Source organism: Bombyx mandarina, chromosome 26 (assembly GCF_030267445.1).
Source record: "Bombyx mandarina strain Sakado chromosome 26, ASM3026744v2".
Classification (NCBI taxonomy): domain Eukaryota; kingdom Metazoa; phylum Arthropoda; class Insecta; order Lepidoptera; family Bombycidae; genus Bombyx; species Bombyx mandarina.
The window spans coordinates 5485989-5508489 of NC_143232.1; the positions used below are offsets into that span (position 1 = coordinate 5485989).

Sequence of the window (22501 nt, forward strand, 5' to 3'; positions counted from 1 at the left end):
ATGGCGCATAGACATCAACCCAGTGAAAAGTACTGCGGTGCTATTTCAGAGGGGAAGCTCCACACGGATTTCCTCCCGGATTAGGAGGAGGAATCTCACACCCCCGATTACTCTCTTTAGACAACCCATACCCTGGGCCAGGAAGGTCAAGTACCTGGGCGTTACCCTGGATGCATCGATGATATTCCGCCCGCATATAAAATCAGTCTGTGACCGTGCCGCATTTATTCTCGGTAGACGCTACCCCATAATCTGTAAGCAGAGTAAAATGTCCCTTCGGAACAGCTCCGTGGTTCGTGAGGAACGTTGACCTACACGACGATCTGGGCCTCGAATCTATCCAGAAATACATGAAGTCAGCGTCGGAACGGTACTTCGATAAGGCTATGCGTCATGATAATCGCCTTATCGTTGCCGCCGCTGACTACTCCCCGAATCCTGATCACGCAGGAGCCAGTCACCGTCGACGCCCTAGACACGTCCTTACGGATCCATCAGATCCAATAACCTTTGCATTAGACGCCTTCAGCTCTAACACTAGGAGCAGGCTTAGGGACCTCGGTAACCGTACTCGTCGAACTCGACAAAGAGTTCGCCGTGCAACCTAACCCATGAATCAGCTCGCTGAGTTTCTTGCCAGATCTTCTCAGCGGGTCGCGATTCCGATCCGGTAGTAGATTCATTCGCGAAGCAGCTACTCTTGAGCTGTTAGGTCTCCTTCGGAGGCGCTCGGGTAGCTGTTTGCAAATCCCACCCCTCCTGGCTGAGCCTTTGCTCGCCCACCTGTCTTGGTGAAACTGGAAAGGCCTCCGGGCCACCAGTAATCCTTCAATCATAAAAAAAATCTCATTTCATTTCATTTAATCCCAGTTGATTAAAGTCTCAAATTAATCATCTTCATTTCATTTCACTCCATAATATAATTTTTCATAAAAATATGCATATAAATTAAAATATCACAGGTCTCAGTTACCAGGTCATAAAATCCCATTAAAAAAATAGACACTGAGGACTTTTTGGCGGGAACGCGAGGAGTGAAGTTGTGTGAGAAGTTTTATTTTGTCTAATAGTATTTCTTCAGGTTTAAATGTGTAATAACGGTGGTTTATTAACTGTTTAGTATCTGTGAAAGTGCACAAATGTGGGAAAATTAAACAAATCCGCTGGACGTAACTTCTCCGGATCCTCCAAAAAGTCCACTGAAAAAATCTCAGTAAATGACCACCATTTTACTGAGATTATATTTCAGCCCATATAATCTCAAAGTTATATATAATCTCAGTTGATCTCAAATTAATCACCTTCATTTTATTTCATTTCAGTCCATCTTATCTTTTTTCATAAAAATAAGAATATAAATTTAAAATAAGATATGACTTAAAGGTCTTAGTTACCAGGTCAAAAAATCTTTATAAAAAAAATAGACACTGAAGTATGAAACTTAGGTCTATGCTCTCTAATATATTAAGTGTATAATCTATGGTCTATGCTAATAGATCGATGAACTTATCATAGATTTTTGACTTCATAATTATCTAGGTCTTATGTGTACTACCTGTGAATTAGGTGCCGTTTAAATAATGTCATTTATGCTAAGTGCAATTGTTTATGTAATCAATATATACTACCCAATACGTGTTGAATATCTGGTTGTAACATGAGTTGCATGTAAAAGTGATACTTAATGTCGGAGTGCGTAGTGCTTGTGCGGCAGGCTCGCCCCGAAGATCAGGATGCCCGGGTCACCCTAGTTCGGCTAGGCTTGCTGAATACAATTTTCCAGCTTTCCTCTATTTTTTTGCAGGAAGTATGTACCAAACTTAATTTTTATTAAAATAAACAGTTGTGATATCAAATTCTTGGTTGTAATTAAATCGATTTGTAGAGATTTGTGTGTAAGCTGTTATGTTTTTTAAGCTATTGAAGCTTAAAAAAAAAAACTGCAATTTTATACAGATCATAAGTGATGTTAAAGTAGATGGTGTTGTGTGAAGGTTTGTGGTTCACTTAATAAAATCAAATATTTGTGCAGGTGATGCTGCAATTTGTCTTGCTGTGCTGTGCGGTGCTGTTTATATTCTTCAGTACTCCATTGTGGATATGTGTGTACCAGGTCCTGCACTTGCCATTGTGACATATATCGGCTGCACTTGTGTGCACATTGAACTTGGTCACAAACATAAACGGGTTGGTTTTTCAGTTAAGAAAACAGTTAATTATTTATTAAGCTCTACTGTTTTAGTACAGAATATGTCAAATGGGTTAGTATATAAATTTGTACAAATTAAAAAAAGAAAGGTACAAAAACTGTAAACCCATGGCAGTATGATTAATTACCCTTTATTAAACTAATGTAACAGGTAGTTAAAAGTTTCATAGCCATTTTTGGGAAGATTAAGATAGAATATAAGGTGAGAATATCATTGCCATGGACAAAAGATGGTGAAGTATTTCATGCACTATGTTTGAAGCATTAATGCTTAGTTATAACTAGCCACAATTCCAATTTTCTATGAAATATGAATTTGGACGAATGATGTAGATATCTACATATCTAAATGAATTCACAATTAACCTTGAAATATATGAAAACCCTAGCACATTAAAATATACATCTGTGAAAATGTGCTTATAACATAGAAAGATAGACTACACAATATAATTTTCATAAATTTCAAAGTATCTAATTAGCTTCCAAATTTGCATATCATCAAAGACGAATCAATAATATAATTTTATTACTTTTTTTCTCCTTGTCCGTATTGTACGTATATGGGGTCAGAGCAGCACATCCTCTTTTCCTATTTAGACCTATCACACATCATCTCTGCACTCTTCTCTTGAATATCCACTTTCACACAGTCCATCAAGTTTGTTTTAGAGAGATCTCTCCTCACATTACTGTCTATTTTAGGCTCTTTCTACATTATCATTATATTTAAGCAATAGTACCCACCCTCGCTTCGCTTCGGAAACATAAAATTTTATTATTGCTTATTATATATTCCTATTTATGTTATTTATTTATATATCTGAGTCCCGCGATGTTACCCGCGGTTATTGTCGTAATGCGGGTGAAGCCGCGGGAGAAGCTAGTCTAAAAAAAGTAGCCTAAGTTACTCCTTATATCATCAGCTACCTATCAGTGAAAGTCTCGTCAAATCGATCCAGCCCTTCCAGAGATTAGCTGGAACAAACAGACAGACAAAAATTGTAAAAAATGTTATTTTGGTGTATGTACTGTATATATATTCATGTGCATGTAGTAAAAAGAGGCTATTTCAATATTACAGACACTCCAATTTTATTTATATGTATAGATAACATGCCCTCCACAACAATCTTCCACTCTTTTGCTTTCTCTGTCACCGAAGCTACTTTCAGAGTTTCTCTTATATACTCATTTCTAATTTTATCCAGTCTTGTTACTCCACACATCGCCTATTTATCCATCCAGCATTTATTCGCCTCACTACTTCTTGGTCAATGTTGTTTTCGGTTTGCAAGACAGAGCCCTAAAGTTGGAGCAGATTGGTGGGGATACACCATCTATGGCAACTTGGGAAACTGGAGGAACATCTAAAGTCACATCTGCTCCATTTTGGCCAGGTTGACCTTCAGTCCCACATTCTCCAGCCTCTTCTGGCATTTTACCAGTCTACTCTGTATATCGGCGAGCGGCATACATCGGGATGCTTCATCCTGTAGGTCAAATGTCAATCCATCAATTACTAGGAGAAGAATAAAATCAAACACTTCCACGCCTGACCTGATATCTCATCAGGCCCAATAGCTTTTCCATTCTTGACATTTAGCACAGGCATTCTTACTTCCTCAACAGTTACTTTGGAAATTAAGCTAATATGAACTAGGTCACTCGGCAGCTCTCCAATCTTTCTCTTTGTTCATTAATCTTTTAAATAATAATTATTTTATATCATCATCATTCATTAAAACCTTTGCTACTTCACTCTTTACTCTCGGCTTCATAATGTAGTGTAGAACTTTTTGTCTCAGGCCACTCCTGGGACTGGTACAATGTACCTTGTGCAGGGGCCTTGGACTCTGAGCCGCACAGATCTCAGCTTAGATTTGGATTGACCCGTATCTTCCCCCGTGGGCGTCATAAAAGGTGTCTAAATGAAAACTTCTATGGCTAGATTCTTAGGCCAACGTTAGCATTCCCAAGGAGGGCTTACGTCAGGCTGGCGGCGACCGGTCCTAAAACTCATGGCTAAATCCCTCTGATACATTAACACCATAATGAGGTTCGAAAACAGTTTAGCAAGTGGTGTGACAGCGAAGGTTTGTTTGGAACACAGAAGGTGCGCGACGAGTGGGTCGGGTTCGTGGCGGAGCTCCGCGGGCCGCTGGTGCACGAGCCGCACGGGGTCATGCCGTACGTCGTCAGCGAGCTGGACGCGGACTTCGCGCCCGTCACCCCCACGCGCATCCTCGGCACCGTGAGCCTGTCGGCGCTGTGGGGGCCGGCGGACGGGCTGTGGCTGCACGACCTCACCGTGCACCCGCAGTGGCGCGGGCGCGGGCTGGGCGGGGCGCTGCTGCAGGCCAGCTGGCAGTGGGCGCTGCGCGGCTCGGGGCTGGCGGAGGGCGCCATGGTGGAGGCGCTGGTGAGCCGGCTGCAGGGCTCGGCGGCCGCGCTGCTGCACGAGCAGGGCTGGCAGACGCGCGGCTCGTACCGGCGGCCGGCGGGCGCGGGGACGGCGCTGCCGGTGCTGCGACTGTCGCGCATCCTGGAGGCCACCTGAACTCTCATCTCGACTTGTATCCGTTACTCACTATATTTACATAATGTATACCAAAAAATGTTACGTATTTCATTTGAAATGTTATATAATGTGTATACTATGTAAGTAGGCTATTAAGTGTTTTAGAGCTCAGTTAATCTAGCCTACGCGCCGCAATCTTGCCAGCCCGGGAGGCGGCAGCGACCTACAGTAATTAAACAAAATAGAAGCACCTAATTGAACATTTCCAATGTTTACTGAGGCTGACAGTCTACACTCAATATAGCACAACAACAACAATGACAAACGTACGATCAAAGACAAAACAAAATGACTTATAGGTCAGTGTGTTCTACACACACAACTTTACAAGTTGGATGGCACTAATCGCGTTGTGCTGTGTATGATCTAATAACCACCACAAAAAAGAAATAAAATGAATTTGATTGCATTGGTTGTCATATTGAGATGTTTACATGATTTTGCAAACATGGTGATGTTACGACAGCCGATTATTTAACAATTTCTTCACTGAAATTCGCAATAACTTTGTTCTTCCATCTACGAATTGTCTGTTTATGAATTTTTGGTTATTAAGATTACATTAACTTTCATGAGGTAAAGTAGCGAACCAAAAACTAATATTGTAGACATTAAAATGTGAAACAAAACAAATTGGAGTTCTTTTTTTAAATCTTTATTGTACACATAACAATAACAGTACAGGAACAATGCAGAACGGTCTGTACCGAAGGCAAGCTCATTCATGAGTACTTTGTAAAATCCGATAAATTCATCATAAACTTATTACTTGGAGACAGTTGATTCTTTGCCGCTGCTTAAGAACAGTTGAAGCATGGAGAGGTCGACCATCAACTGAAACACAAAACGTGAGGAATGAGGGGTGGGGGGCTTGCGTCGTGCAATGCCCGCTGAGTTTGTCGCCAGAACTTCTCAGTGGATCGCGTTTCCGATCCGGTGGTAGATTCAGCGAAGCACTTCTCGCTAGGGCCAGCGATAGCAACACCCCCGGTTTGAGCCCCGAGAGCTCACCTACACGCTAGGGTAACGCTGATATAGCTTCTCAAGGCTATCAGCATGGGTAGGTATAAAAAAATCGTGCAATCGAGACTCTAGATATTTGCCTGAGTGGACACGCTGCTTGCTATTCCGCTCCTTTATTCGTATATACCGATAAACACTTAACATCATAGCTAAAAGAAAAAGCAGTGGCGATAAACGTCGGACGAACCAAAAAGAATTCATTGCAGGTTCCGGGGCTCTTGTCCGAGGACAAATCTCGATTTAAGTATTGGATATTTATGAATTTATTCAAGTGTAAGTGGTATACTGGGTATATGAAGCCGAAAACTAAATGCTCCGTAAGAAAAATCGATTCGACCAAAAAACTATCCTAAGTAAATAGTTCCGGAATAAAGAGTACTTGAACATAACGAAAAACTGTTTCTGCCCACCCTTGAATTGTTTTACGCAGGTAGTATGGATCGTACTAACCATGGTAAGGTTCGTAGTGAAAAATAAGGCTGGCCACATATAAAAAAATGCGTTTTGTGTTTTTTTATTGGTCAGATGGGTGGCGAGCTCTTTGCCCACAGTTGGGATTAATTGGGCATCAGTTCCCAGAGTAAAAATTAGCTACTACCCTCTGATATCGCTTTCCTTAAGCACTTTTTGCTATGTGACGAACAATCTGTATCTTTTAAGTTGTAATTGCGTAAGAGCTTGTATAATTCTTATCTTACGAATGTTTATGTCTATAAAACAATTCTACGCACGGAATAGTAAAAAATATCGTAAAAACCCAAAAACTTCGGGTTCTGAAGTGTGAAACTATACGAAAACGCAGCATACGCAATAGTGCAGCAGCCTTCATCCAGCGCTTTCTCCGAACGCACAAAGGTGCACGTGACGTCAGCTGATTACACTGACGCTGACACACACACATAGTTCGCACTGATTCTTCTTACAAAGATATGATAGGAGACAAGATTACAACGGAGACTTGGACCTCAGGTCTCAAAGTAGGTGGTGACATTCAGACTATAACATCTGGAGTTCCGGTACGATAACCCTTGTCAGCTAATGTACAGGAGTAAAATAATATCGCCAAGTCTCTAGCGTTTGAGGACTTCGCCAGTGCCCGCAGTCCGCTTAGACGGTGTTGGTATATCAAGCAGTTTCTGTTGTCTTTGCAATAAAGGTGAAATTTAGTAACATTTGCTGTTATCTATGGTTCAATTTTTGGTCGTACTTATTGTTTGAAATATGTTTAACGAATTTCCTATTGTCTGCTTCGTTGACGCGTTTAACTGAATGAAAGGCCTAAGTGTATTAATTCAAGGCTGTCATCGGACAGCAGATCCAAATAATAAACAGGTAGTTACTGTATCAAACTACTAATTACGACTAAGACTTTGTTTTTATCGTGATCTACATTTTTGATACGTACTTCGGCTTAATATACCCATTGTTCGACACCCTGTATATGCTTTGCCCAATATATTGTATTGATTAAATTGTATTAAGCACAATTTTCTATACAAATAAATCAAGCAAATACAAGACGCGATTATGAAATCAACAAAGAAAAATTTGAATTTGACCAGTCTCGAAGAAATATTCGCGCCGTTTTATTCCTAAATATAGCGCAAAGCGCATCGGAGGTCACCTTGAGTCTAGTGCGCGAGTGTGCGTGCGGGCGGGCGTGCGCGTGCGCGTGCAGCGCGGCGCGGAGGGGGGCGCGCGCGGGGTCGGGGAGGGCGGGCACGAGGCGCGTGAGGCCGCGCACGCACAGCTCCCCGTCCCGCACCGCGGCGCGCCGCAGGGCTGTGCTGAGCGCGGGCTGCGTCGCGCCGCTCGCCGCGTCCGACACGTCTATCAGCGTCTCCGGCTCCCAACCGGCCGAACACACGACATGTCCTAACCGTTCAATCTGAAAGCAAACAACTCCGAGTTTGGTTCATTTCTTAAATACTTCATGACCAGTCATTTGACTCTTGTTGTCATTTGTTGTGAACACAACAAAAAAAATGGGCTAAGAAAGTATAATGCATAATAACCATAATTTCAGGTACATAATATATTATGATTAATCTAGTCTTGATGAAATTAAGTTGAAATGAATTATAGAAGTTTTGAAGAACCAGTTTTAGTCAATACTGCTGGATTTGGGCGAGAAGACAATCCAGAATAATTGGATACGACCACATTGCAAATCGATTTCACGAAAATATATGTTATACAAAAATGTAATGTGGTTAAATTCAAGTCGTATCTAAGAACTTACTGTGTGAACATTCGTTAGCGTTAGAGGGAGGGATCCTCGTAGGTACCTGCTGGTCCGTAGCGCAGTTGTCCAGGAGACAGCAGAGCGCCCGGGCGGCGTGGCGGCGCAGGGCCCGCGTGTCGGCGGCCACGCTCTGCACGCACAGCCACGCGCCCACACACACCACCTCCTCCTCACTCCAGCTGCTCTCCTCTGAGTGCAACATGGAACAGACACTAGACACCACCTGAACAATCCAGATATTAATGACTCGATAGAAAAGAATCAAGGAATCCCTTTATTGAATAATACTTTTGACTTGTGTACTGACTGAAGTACAATGTACTTATTAACCTTAAAGGAGAAACCCCATTTTGGGCCTAAGCGTTACACGAATGGGATATGTACCAAAAAATTCGTCTATTTTGCTTGATTAACCTATTAAAATCTTAGCTTCATTGACAATGGCCAAGTGTAGAAAATAAGTTGAATTCAATTTTTTGTTTTAAACAATCTTTGTAAACATCTGCAACACTTATTTCAATATACGTAACTAGCTCCACAAACGTGCGGATTAGAATTAGAACATCCATAAAATAGGATCGATTTAGTGGAAATCAAGTGTAAAAAATAATTAATACTCTTTTGCTTTAGGATAAATGACTGTTTTTATAGGTATTTTAATCAATGTAAATAGAGTATGGCCATCGAATCGTGACACAACTACTTACAATGGCGGCAATTCAAAATATCTACAACTGACAACATTAAATATAGCATGAAAGGGTAGTTTTGCATTTTTATATTAATGTGACTATGCCATAGAAAAACACAAATGTATCAAATCGTGTTATGTTATCTTTAATGTTGCCAACTGAAGATATTTTGGATTTTGCCGTAAAGCAGTAATGCGTTTCAGTTTGAAGGGCGGGGCAGCCGTTGTAACTATACTGAGACCTTAGAACTTATATCTCAAGGGTGGTGGCGCATTTACGTCGTAGATGTCTATGAGCTCCAGTAACCACTTAACATCAGGTGGGCTGTGAGCTCGTCGATGGGTATCTAAGCAATAAAAAATAAAAATAAAAAGGCATGAACTAAAATGAAATGAAATGTGATGAGATAATATGGGAGCACGTAATGATTTATATTTTATATAAAAAAGCTATCATATAAATATAGTTTTTCATATAAAAAAAGTTTTCAATAAAATTAAAATAAGACTGACCTAAAGGTCTTAGTTACCAGGTCATAAAATCCCTTAAAAAAATCATTTCGTGCGCAGCGCGTTTCGCATTACTTTGTTTTTAATTTTTGGCTTTCGTTCGTTTTCGTAAACAACCTAACGCGCGATTTCTCGTAACAGGTTCCATTTTTATTTTAAAGCAACCTGTTCCTGCAACAGGTTTCGTAAAAAATTACTCATCTTTAGTAGGAAATAGCCTCAAAAATATCGTTTTTATTAAAATATCTCGAACAATAAACATAACCTAAAATGTAAACATTGTCTGATTTTACCAATTTGGCCATTGCTGGGAGACCTGAAAATTGGGCTCATGAAACCTTCTTAGGTATTGTAACTTATGCCCAAATTCTAGCACTGTAACGCCAGGCCCAAGTTTGTATGGATTTCGGGTTTGTCCTTTGGAGAAACCCCATTTTGGGCCTAAGCGTTACACGAATGGGATATGTACCAAAAAATTCGTCTATTTTGCTTGATTAACCTATTAAAATCTTAGCTTCATTGACAATGGCCAAGTGTAGAAAATAAGTTGAATTCAATTTTTTGTTTTAAACAATCTTTGTAAACATCTGCAACACTTATTTCAATATACGTAACTAGCTCCACAAACGTGCGGATTAGAATTAGAACATCCATAAAATAGGATCGATTTAGTGGAAATCAAGTGTAAAAAATAATTAATACTCTTTTGCTTTAGGATAAATGACTGTTTTTATAGGTATTTTAATCAATGTAAATAGAGTATGGCCATCGAATCGTGACACAACTACTTACAATGGCGGCAATTCAAAATATCTACAACTGACAACATTAAATATAGCATGAAAGGGTAGTTTTGCATTTTTATATTAATGTGACTATGCCATAGAAAAACACAAATGTATCAAATCGTGTTATGTTATCTTTAATGTTGCCAACTGAAGATATTTTGGATTTTGCCGTAAAGCAGTAATGCGTTTCAGTTTGAAGGGCGGGGCAGCCGTTGTAACTATACTGAGACCTTAGAACTTATATCTCAAGGGTGGTGGCGCATTTACGTCGTAGATGTCTATGAGCTCCAGTAACCACTTAACATCAGGTGGGCTGTGAGCTCGTCGATGGGTATCTAAGCAATAAAAAATAAAAATAAAAAGGCATGAACTAAAATGAAATGAAATGTGATGAGATAATATGGGAGCACGTAATGATTTATATTTTATATAAAAAAGCTATCATATAAATATAGTTTTTCATATAAAAAAAGTTTTCAATAAAATTAAAATAAGACTGACCTAAAGGTCTTAGTTACCAGGTCATAAAATCCCTTAAAAAAATCATTTCGTGCGCAGCGCGTTTCGCATTACTTTGTTTTTAATTTTTGGCTTTCGTTCGTTTTCGTAAACAACCTAACGCGCGATTTCTCGTAACAGGTTCCATTTTTATTTTAAAGCAACCTGTTCCTGCAACAGGTTTCGTAAAAAATTACTCATCTTTAGTAGGAAATAGCCTCAAAAATATCGTTTTTATTAAAATATCTCGAACAATAAACATAACCTAAAATGTAAACATTGTCTGATTTTACCAATTTGGCCATTGCTGGGAGACCTGAAAATTGGGCTCATGAAACCTTCTTAGGTATTGTAACTTATGCCCAAATTCTAGCACTGTAACGCCAGGCCCAAGTTTGTATGGATTTCGGGTTTGTCCTTTGGAGAAACCCCATTTTGGGCCTAAGCGTTACACGAATGGGATATGTACCAAAAAATTCGTCTATTTTGCTTGATTAACCTATTAAAATCTTAGCTTCATTGACAATGGCCAAGTGTAGAAAATAAGTTGAATTCAATTTTTTGTTTTAAACAATCTTTGTAAACATCTGCAACACTTATTTCAATATACGTAACTAGCTCCACAAACGTGCGGATTAGAATTAGAACATCCATAAAATAGGATCGATTTAGTGGAAATCAAGTGTAAAAAATAATTAATACTCTTTTGCTTTAGGATAAATGACTGTTTTTATAGGTATTTTAATCAATGTAAATAGAGTATGGCCATCGAATCGTGACACAACTACTTACAATGGCGGCAATTCAAAATATCTACAACTGACAACATTAAATATAGCATGAAAGGGTAGTTTTGCATTTTTATATTAATGTGACTATGCCATAGAAAAACACAAATGTATCAAATCGTGTTATGTTATCTTTAATGTTGCCAACTGAAGATATTTTGGATTTTGCCGTAAAGCAGTAATGCGTTTCAGTTTGAAGGGCGGGGCAGCCGTTGTAACTATACTGAGACCTTAGAACTTATATCTCAAGGGTGGTGGCGCATTTACGTCGTAGATGTCTATGAGCTCCAGTAACCACTTAACATCAGGTGGGCTGTGAGCTCGTCGATGGGTATCTAAGCAATAAAAATAAAAATAAAAAGGCATGAACTAAAATGAAATGAAATGTGATGAGATAATATGGGAGCACGTAATGATTTATATTTTATATAAAAAAGCTATCATATAAATATAGTTTTTCATATAAAAAAAGTTTTCAATAAAATTAAAATAAGACTGACCTAAAGGTCTTAGTTACCAGGTCATAAAATCCCTTAAAAAAATCATTTCGTGCGCAGCGCGTTTCGCATTACTTTGTTTTTAATTTTTGGCTTTCGTTCGTTTTCGTAAACAACCTAACGCGCGATTTCTCGTAACAGGTTCCATTTTTATTTTAAAGCAACCTGTTCCTGCAACAGGTTTCGTAAAAAATTACTCATCTTTAGTAGGAAATAGCCTCAAAAATATCGTTTTTATTAAAATATCTCGAACAATAAACATAACCTAAAATGTAAACATTGTCTGATTTTACCAATTTGGCCATTGCTGGGAGACCTGAAAATTGGGCTCATGAAACCTTCTTAGGTATTGTAACTTATGCCCAAATTCTAGCACTGTAACGCCAGGCCCAAGTTTGTATGGATTTCGGGTTTGTCCTTTGTACGGTTCGTAAATGAATATTAACACAATAATTAAATAAATGTTAAGGATTAAAGTTCCAAACCACAATATTTATATTTTATTGAATATTTTGTTATTTATAAACTTAAAATCATAATACATAAACAATTATTTAAATGAAAGTGTTAAAACTACACTTTTAACCCAAAAATTTATTACAAGAAAAAACAATTTTGCTTAAAAAAAAAAACTATTAGATTTGAAGTTAGTGATTAAGCAAAATTGTTCGCTCGCTGTTTTTTCTTTTAATAAATTTTTGGGTTAAAAGTGTAGTTTTAACATGTTTGATCCGGCTCGAAGGACCAAACATGTTTTTTTTTTGTTTTTTTCTTTTTTTTTTTTTTTATAAAGAGGGTTTTCTCGATTTCGAGACGTCACCCTCAAAGTTTGCACAAAAAATTTAAACGCGACGCTTTATACTTACGTCTACCAACTTATATAGCATTCTGGCTGCCCTCGACAAGGGGGAGGTCAAGATGCTGTTATAGACGCCTACATCCATTGCACATAAATCACATTCTAACATAAAGCCACTGCGCTCCGCTTCACTCCGTACACACTCCTTCATTATGTGGGTTGCATCCTCGACTACTCCACACTCGTCACAGTTTGGTGAATCGCATATTTTCATCAAAAATCCAAAACTATTTAGAGGAATGTGTCCAGACCGAAGTCTGAAGGCAGTCACAATATGGTTTCGATGCATATCTACTCCTGTGAACCAAGGGAGACGAGAAAGGCTGGGCTGTATGGTTCTATACCAAATACCTTTAGTTCGTGATCTCTCGTCAAAATATTCTTTCCAAATATCTATGCATTGTCTTCTAACTAAATAAATAATATCACTAAAGTAAGGTAAACAATCAAGAAACAATCCGTCAGTGACGGCTTCTTTCGCTAGACGATCAGCTACTTCATTTCCGTACAATCCAATGTGAGCCGGCACCCATTGCAACACTATATTCTTTTTCTGCATTTTACTAACGGTCTCCAAGATCCTGTAGGCTATCGGTGCGCCTCGAAAGATCGAGGTACATCGAGCCAAGTGTTGTAACGCACTCTTGGAGTCCGTCAGTATTACAAAATTACCGGATTCAAATGACGCGACATAAGACACTGCTTCTGCAATTGCTAAAAGTTCTACATACATTATAGATACTTTAGCCGTTAGTTTAACTTTAATAGAACCTTGCGTCTGCGGGTCGAACACTGCCAAGCCCGACTCGTCCCCTTCCTGCGATCCATCAGTATAAATTGAATAATAGTTAGAATAATTTAAATTTAAATATTGATTGCATGTACGTTTTACGAAATCACAATTATAAGTACGTTTAGCCTTTTCCAAATCATCGATTTTAGTTTTAATTATATTAGATAGGTCCACACTGCTTACCCATGTATCAAGAGAGAAACATTCCATTTGCTGAGAAGTATAAATAGGATAGATATCGAGTGATTCATGTACTGTTACTAACAAAGGTTTTTTCCTCCGTCTCCAATATACTACGTCACGACAAAGTTCTACAAGTCGATTCAGTGACACAATTAGTTTGTTATCTTTGAATGATTTAGCTTTCAACCAAAATTTACCGGCTAGATAGTACCTACGCACAAATAATGGTTGCAAATTGAGCTCCCATTCCATTACATGTATAGGCGTACTTTTCACAAAACCACCAATCACTCTCATACACTGATTTTGGAGTCTATCGAGCTTAACTGTCTTACTCTTAACTGCGTTGTCATAAACTATAAAGGAAACTGCCATAGTCTAATCTAGAACGAACGATAGATATATATAATCGTCTTAAATGATCTGGATGTACTCCCCACCCTGAACCGGCTAAAACTTTAAAAAATTTTAATGTTTTCGAACATTTCTCGATTAATTCCTCAATATGTTTGTTCCATTTTAGCGAGCGGTCTAACCGGAAACCCAAGTACTTGACACAATCTACTACTTGTAACGGTATGTTGTTAATAAAAAGGTTGACATGTTCTCTTCTATACCCTCTTTTGAATATACATACTTTACTTTTAGATGACGAGATTTCCAAGCCTATGTCTGAAAGCGATGTAATCATTTTGTTTAAAGAAGTTTGTAGGCAATTAGCACCCTCACTAATATTACTAATGCTCGTATACAACACAAAGTCGTCCGCGTATTGAGAGATAGATACCGCATCATTTGTTATATAGCTGCAGATGTGCATAGTAGCTATGTTAAACAACAACGGCGAGATCGGGTCGCCTTGAGCTAAACCTTGACCAGAAGAACGGCAAATATATGAGTTTCCAGTGTATATTCTTAATTTTTTTATTTTTAAAAAGTTCCAGAGGTATCGACACATTTTATTTCCCACTCCTATTTGATCTAAAGTCTGGATTAACGATTTTATGTTTATGTTATTGTATGCGTTATCTATATCAAGAAAACAACCTATTGTCAAGTTATTGACTGAAAACGCTGAATGGATTTGCGAAACTAAATCGACGAGATTATTTAATGTAGAACGGCTTTTTCTAAATCCGGTAGTATCCGGTGAGAGTAAATTATTTTTTTCAATAAACCATTCTAACCGATTTCTTAAAATGCTGTGGAAAATCTTACATAAACACGACATCATTGCAATAGGTCTAAATGCAGATGCGCTGTGAGGGTCACGTCCGGGCTTAGGTACAGGTGTGATGGCGATATCTCGCCACTGGGCCGGTACGAAACCGGTGTCGTAAAAACGGTTATAAAGTGATAACAATATAACCAATGCGTTCTCAGGCAAGTGCTTAATCATTGAATAAGAAATATTATCACACCCGGGTGCGGTATCCTTTGCGCGGATACAGCTTTCCAGTTCATGACTAGTGATAGGAATTTCTAATTTATAATTACAAGAAGAAAATGATGGGTTTTTAGGGGAGACGTAATCTGGTGTCATACTATACAGAAGGGTACTAGCGTTTTCGTCACTGACGTATTGTTTAGAAGTTCTACGGCCTTTAAACCATTGCATTCTTTGCCACATCTGACTTTGCGTTGTTGCGCCATCTATTGCTGTACAATATCCCTGCCAAGCTTTATGTCTAGTATTTCTGATCAGTTTTTGTGAGTCACGTATTTTTTCATTAAGTAGTTTCAAGTTCCTAGGCGTCGGATTGCGTCTAAACGTCGAAAGGGCCAATCTACGTATCGCTACTGATCGAGACAAATCTGCGTTCCAATAGGGTTTAGGTGAGAAAGTACTACTGGGATCTGTATTATATCGAATATATGGAACATGAACGTCTGCTGCTATATTTAGATATTCTATAAAATGATCGTACCCTATTTGTAGGTTCTCCGACACGATATAATTACTACATAAAGATTCCAGTAATGTCATATAACCGTCCCAATCGGCTAACTTGAAATTGCGCCGTAAAATGTTCCTAGGTAAAACATCAAAAGAGGTAGTAATTTTTATAAATAAATGGTCACTGCCGAGGGTTTCGTTTAAAATACGCCAGTCAAATAATAAAGCTAAATCGGAGGAGACAAAAGATATATCAGGCGCGGAATGTTGCAACTGACTGTTATTGTTATTAGATCGTAAACGTGTTGACTTACCATCGTTTAGTGAAATGAACCTATTATCTGTGATAGCCTCAAAAAATTTTAATCCTCTGGCATCACTTTTATTAGACCAGTTAGTGTGGTGCGCATTGAAATCGCCCAAAATTAAAGCTTTTTTACTCACCAATGAAAATAACACATCCCAATCCTGTTGGCTAGTGCGTACCGATGGAGCACAATACACGGAGAATATATATTCAATATCCCTACAATTGTGAACCTTAATACCTATTATTTCTAAACCGGGGCTATTGTTTTGTATATCAAAAAGTTGTGAATTAATAGATTTGTGAACAAAAATGGCAACCCCGCCATAGCCGTCGTCCCTATCCCTACGATAAATAATATAGTTAGTTATTTTAAGACGATTGTTCGATTCTAACCATGTTTCACTCACGGTAGCAATGTGGACTTTCTCTTTAAATAAAATATTTTCAAACTCTAATAACTTAGGTCTTAAACTTTGAGCATTCCATTGTAGTATAGTTAATTTCACAGGTTTTTTATTTTTATCCATAGTCCATAAACAGATCTAATATGTTTTTCAATACTGGCCAGTCGGAAATATTGTCTACCGCAACCAAGATCAACCATTCGATGCAACACTTAAGTACACTTTTCACTTTCGATTCTAGCGACAATGTTTTTAAAAAAAAAAAATCTTTCAATTTATTCAATAACTCTACAAAATTCACATTTCTTCTTTCCTTCTGTTCCAGAGGCACATTTTTCCCGGGCATCTCTTCTATTTCAGCTTCAGCAGCCGAGTCCAATACAGATACATCAGGTTCCCTACGACGACGACGTTGTTTTTTCGAAACCGATCGTGGTGTTTGTTTAGCGTTTTCTTCTATGTGAATCTCCGCTTTTGTCTGTAAGACGCTAGCAAAAGTCGGTGCGTTACTCTGCAAGGTTTTTGGTGGCACGGATGAGATGTACTCCATTAGCGGAGGAGCAGGGGTAGCGGTGAAACTAAACTTTTTGGGCACCTGTACTGGAGAACTAGGGGCTACATACATCGTCAGAGCCTTTCTGTAAGTGCAATTAAATTCAGCCATGATTTCTCTAAGCCTCTTTTCTTTCAAAAATACAGGACAGCCTTTATACATGGCCATATGCCCCCCTTTACAGTTGACGCAGCTAAATGTAGTGGTTTCACAGTTGTTATGTTTACCTCCACACTTTGGACAAATTTCTTTGTTTGTGGGACATCTCTTTGTAGGGTGTCCTAATTTCCAGCACAACCCGCACTGGGATACTGGGAAGACGTATCGGTCCACGCGGATTCTTAGCCCCCCTATAGAAACATGCGCAGGTATGAACGCACCCTTAAAACATAACCGCACCGACTCACTAGGTACCCATCCGTCGCCCGAGCTACTGCGCCGGTTGAGACGGAATATAGATACCAGTTCTGCTGGTTTGGGGCACGATATTGTGTCAAAAATCTCTTTGTCGGATATTTCCAAGTCTATGTCGCGAATAACACCATATGATAAATTCTTCTCCATAGCTCTTTGTACACGCCAGCCTTTATCTGCTATCTTAGAACTTTTTTCAATCCTCTCTGCGCTCAGTGGGTTCTGTACATCGATACGTACTTTGTATGGGTTAACATATTTTACGCGGTCCACATCGGTAATATCCATCTCACAAAACATTTTCGCTAAAGAAAATTGTTTCGGCAGCGGCTCACTACCAGTTAAGTACATCTCTATTTTCTCAACTTCCGGTTTAAGCTTCTTCTGCTTCGATTTAATCGTTGTCCATTCATCGTCACTGTTAGCATCTTTTCTCTTCTCTGGTCTTAACCAATCTTCCATCGCATTCATCTCTTGCATAGAATTCTCTTCTTGATATTGTTCTACCTCATCACCAATCAACTCCTGCTCACTCAAAGTACTCCTGCTCGACCGCACCTCCATTGTTTCGTGTTGATTATCTACCCTCGTTATCAGCGGCGCGGTCGCCGGCTACCCAACGGTGTTGGGTATGCCCCCAGCAACGCGCTGACCGATGCGCGGAACGTATTTTTAAATAAACAACACACTAGCACCTCGTGCGAGTGCAGCGCAGAGACTGACCAAACATGTTAAAACTACACTTTTACTAACTACTAACTTTAGATTTTTTTTTTTTAATTTTTATCCAACCTCCTTTCTCCTTTTACAATTATTACTAAAAACGAGTTGTTAAGTCCATATTACTAGTTGAATTAATGTAACCAGATTTGAAGATTTTTACATTAAACAGAATGCTGTAGCTATGTAAACGAAAGAGGATAGTATACCGTTGAAGCTAGGTCTGGCAAGTATTTAGAGCACTACTACCACTGCGGCTACGACGAGGACAAGGCGGGGACACGCTGGCTGGGCAACGCCCTGTCCTCGTCGACAGAGTTCTAAGTCTCAGTTTTGTAATGCAACGGCTAACTCACCCTTCAAACCAAAAGGTATTACGTATATACGTAGCTTTATTCCTTCATCGTGGAAGTCGTTTATGCAAATTTTTTAAGTACGTACTTTACTACAAAAATGTGTACCATTTTTTCGGGCAGGAGGTCGAGCCTCATGCGAATTGTCCGCGTCTAGGGGCGCGCGAGGTATGTGGGATTTGGCGGTCTGTAGATGCCTGGAGCAGTCAGCGGACCCAAGGATGTTTTTAGGGCTCTACCTACCAAACGACTGCCCTCTTACTCGACGGCCGATCTGCGCCCGGAGTCAGAACCCGGTCAGAATAGAGGGGTTCCCGAGATCAAAACTACAACCAGACTCGCAGCGCCACCCTTAAGGCACCTGCCCGACGGGTCGTCGAGGCGATGTTCGATACACTACGTTAGCCGTCTCAGTAAAGCAGCCCGTAAGGCCGCCACGGGCGGTGCCGCTGGTATCCTGGGATACCCCGCCGCAACCGGTTACTCTTCAACAGCAGTTCCATAGAGCTGCCTCCTTTTCTTCAAGCCAAGTATCCGTTTAAGGATCCCACGCCGTAGAAAAGGGCTAGCAAGTGTTATCACGGAGAGATTATTAAGTGACCATAATGATTGTTTTAGGGAAATCGAAATCTACATCGACTTCGTCAGACAAGATTTTCGATATTTCGAACTGTCCAATCCAATCCAAAACATCCAATATTTCAGACAACAAGTTTATTTTAAAAGTATACTGAAAAGTTTTTGTTTTTAAAATATTTCCCCGACAATTAAAATGGTAGATAGGATAGGTCTGGATAGTTCGGGACGCCTCCCTGGGACCTGGAAGCGGAGGCGCTTGCTGCGGATTACGCGTGGCGATGTGATCTCCGCTCCAGGGGGGAGCCGCGTCCCGGCGCGGCGGAAGTTCGAGCGCGGAAGCTTCAATCTCGGCGTGCCGTGCTCGAGGCGTGGTCTCGCCGCCTGGCGGACCCCGCCTACGGGCGACGGACCGTCGAGGCGATCCGCCCGGTCCTCTCGGACTGGGTGAATCGCGACCGCGGACGTCTCACCTTCCGAGCGACGCAGGTGCTCACGGGACACGGCTGTTTCGGTCGCTACCTGCACCTCGTCGCCCGGAGGGAGCCGACGCCGAAGTGCCACCATTGCAGTGGCTGCAACGAGGACACGGCGGAGCACACGCTCGCGTGCTGCCCCGCTTTCGCGGAGCAGCGCCGCGTCCTCGTTGCAAAAATAGGACCGGACTTGTCGCTTCCGACCGTCGTGGCTGCGATGCTCGGCAACGATGAGTCCTGGCAGGCGATGCTCGACTTCTGCGAGTCCACCATCTCGCAGAAGGAGGCGGCGGAACGGGAGAGGGAGAACTCTTCCTCCCTCTCGGCGCCGTGCCGCCGCCGTCGAGCCGGGGGTCGGAGGAGGGCGTTTGTCCAGCTCCGGCCCCTATGAGGAGGCAGTCTCCTCCCGGTGATGGTCACGGGGCGACCTAAGGGGGCTGAGACTGCGCCGCACGCTACCGTCACTCTAGCGCGCTGGCATCAGGAGGACGGGACGACGCGTCGGCGGCTGCGGACTGCGATGCGGTCCGCATTTTCGTCGTCGCTGTCGTCGCCGAACATACTGTGGAAGAGCAACCCGGTCGGCGGTGTATCGCGTTCCGACCCGGCAGGCTGGTTCTGGCCCAGCGGGGTATCCCGGAACACCAGCGGCATCGCCCGGGCGGCCTGAAGGGCCGCCGTACCGCGGAGACTGACGTCGTTGGTCGTCGACTATCGCCTCGACGACCCGTCGGTCGGGCGTCCTCGGGGTGGCGCCGCGTGTCTGGTTGTAGTGTTGACCGCGGGAACCCCCCTACTCTGACCGGGTTTTGACCCCGGACGGAGATCGGACGCCGGGTGTAAGAGTGCAGGGGAGTCGTTTAGTGGGTGGGCCCTAAATTCCTTGGGCCCGCGGTCTGCTCTCAACACCTGCAGATCGTAGAGTCTCACATACCCCGCGCGCCCCCTAGGCGCGGGGACCTCGTAGGAGGTTCGGCCCTCGGCCCGGAAAAAAAAAAAAAAAAGGTCTGGATAGTTAATTATACTTTTGCTTTTTTTTTTTTTTCCTACCTAAGCTGTTTTTTTTTTATTGCTTAGATGGGTGGACGAGCTCACAGCCCACCTGGTGTTAAGTGGTTACTGGAGCCCATAGACATCCACAACGTAAATGCGCCACCCACCTTGAGATACAAGTTCTAAGGTTTCAAGTATAGTTACAACGGCTGCCCCACCCTTCAAACCGAAACGCATTACTGCTTCACGGCAGAAATAGGCAGGGTGGTGGTACCCACCCGCGCGGACTCACAAGAGGTCCTACCACCAGTAATTATGCAAATTATAATTTTGCGGGTTTCATTTTTATTACACAATGTTATTCCTTCACCGTGGAAGTCAATCGTGAACATTTGTTGAGTACGTATTTCATTAGAAAAATTGGTATCCACCTGCGGGATTCGAACACCGATACATCATAAACATTTATTTTAAATGATTGATTAATCACAATTATCTTAAATGTTTTGAGCAAATTGATTTTAGAAATCTGCAATTTATAAGGGCACTGCATTATTTTCTCTTCATCTTATTACTCTTTTTACAGAAGAGTTTCCCTTAGTCTATTTAATACATTTTATTAAAATAAGTAGCATTTACCTGTTTTGTGACCCTAATTTTACCAACATCATCGAGATGCTCAGTAGATTCCAAAAAGGTCTTTATGAAGTCATGATGTGGCAAATGTGGGCTCAGTGTATGGAGTAAAGCATGGACAGAATTAATTCGCTGGTCCCCTTTGTTGGTGCTGGGATGCTGAGAAGTAGGAGATTCCAATTCTGGTAGTGTGTGTAGAGCTTGGAGTTCTCTATCCAGCTCTTGGAGGTGAGCTCTCTCCTCTACAAGCTCCAACACAGATGGCATCACAAAATCTCCACTGTCTGGCTGACACTTAAAAATGAAGTTTTTGTTTTTTATTTAGATACTGAGTAGCGGCTGGTAGTTTTTTTTAATATAATGGTAGGCAGCAGCTTGGCTCTGCTCCTAGTATTGCTAACATCCATGAGCAGCAGTAACCACTATGTGTCATATGCTCATATGCCTACAAGGGTAAAAAAAACTAGGCTAGATAGTAGAATATGCCATAAGAAAATAGAGTAACAATTTAAGTTTTCACAATCATTTACATCTTTCATGTGAAATATATTTAAATAAATGGATACACGTACAAACGTGTCTCAGGTAGCCATACTATTGGAGTAAATTCTGGGTTTCGGCCATTAAATGTAAAATATTTATTTTGTCCACATTTACTTTCTTTACATTAGCTGATATACTTTTTTGTGAAGATAGGCCCTTAATTAAAAGGTCTAAGGTTAAGTTAAAGGCCCATCACTACTTACACTTTCAGGTATTTGCAGTGAATCTTGTGGCTTGTGTGAAGTTTCTTGTTTGCCACTTACTGAATCCATAGTACTAATTTTGTTTGGAAAAGAGAAGGAATGGAATGTTCGATGAAAATCGCAGGATAATTGAATGATTGCAGTGAAGCAAAAACTTTGTACCGGTTTTTACGAAAATTGCGCGGACGGAGGAGTATTCAATTTCCCACACTTATAGAGAAGGGCAGAATGCTAATTTCCGATTTTTTTTTTATTTTGCATAGAAAATACATTTTAAGTAGATAAGTAACTCAACAAAAAAATACATTGTACACACTACCTACATGCTACCTACCACAGGTATTTGACACAACACATATGTTTGAATGTTTGTTAATTGTCAAACTTTTCTTATTGATAGTCTGTGGTCAAATTGAGAAAAAATTTATATTAATATTGTTTGTCATTAATATTTTTTTAAGGGATTTTATGACCTGTGGGTGTACTACCCATGACCACTAGTATGGAAAAATATGCGAAGTGTTAGCTGTCAGAAGAATAAAATTCAACAAGTACCAATCTTTTTTATAGGCTGGTAATAATTAAAAGTTTACTTTTAATCATAGTTATAACACAACAAATATTAATATAATATTTAGAAAAGACTATTTGACTTATGAAAGACTAGTCATGCTCAGCGGTTTCATCGGCGTTAAATTGTAAATTCAGCTACTAACGAAGCACATTGCAGTTTAGCTTAGGTGAAAATTGCATTAATT

The 22501-nt window shown here is 40.5% G+C and overlaps 2 protein-coding genes and 1 long non-coding RNA gene across 7 annotated transcripts in view; 2 read left to right on the top strand and 1 right to left on the bottom strand.

Moving 5' to 3' along the window:
* Window positions 1-5423, top strand: part of LOC114241577 (uncharacterized) — a 6970-nt gene extending 1547 nt beyond the window's left edge. The window contains exons 2-3 of the mRNA XM_089738740.1: window positions 2033-2187; window positions 4323-5423. Coding sequence (XP_089594866.1) covers window positions 2033-2187; window positions 4323-4769 — 602 coding nt within the window. The 3' untranslated portion in view covers window positions 4770-5423. The remainder of the gene's footprint in view (window positions 1-2032; window positions 2188-4322) is intronic.
* LOC114241576 (uncharacterized) lies at window positions 1548-22208 on the bottom strand. 5 transcript variants are annotated; one of them, XM_089738898.1, is made up of 5 exons: window positions 22078-22208; window positions 21001-21291; window positions 8102-8281; window positions 7438-7701; window positions 1548-5624 (listed from the first exon to the last, which is right to left on the bottom strand). In XM_089738898.1, the coding sequence occupies exons 2-5, from the start codon at window positions 21262-21264 to the stop codon at window positions 5556-5558; spliced, it is 777 nt and encodes a 258-aa protein (XP_089595024.1). In that variant the 5' UTR covers window positions 21265-21291; window positions 22078-22208; the 3' UTR covers window positions 1548-5555. The 5 variants fall into 5 exon arrangements, with proteins under 5 accessions (XP_089595024.1, XP_028028241.2, XP_089595023.1 ...); XM_028172440.2 differs by having other exon boundaries at window positions 21744-22097; XM_089738897.1 differs by lacking the exon at window positions 22078-22208 and adding an exon at window positions 21906-22071.
* Window positions 19005-20411, top strand: LOC149499792 (uncharacterized). The gene is made up of 2 exons (XR_016325513.1): window positions 19005-19104; window positions 20374-20411. It is a non-coding gene; the product is annotated as an uncharacterized LOC149499792 (long non-coding RNA).
* Window positions 22209-22501: the final 293 nt, after the last annotated feature.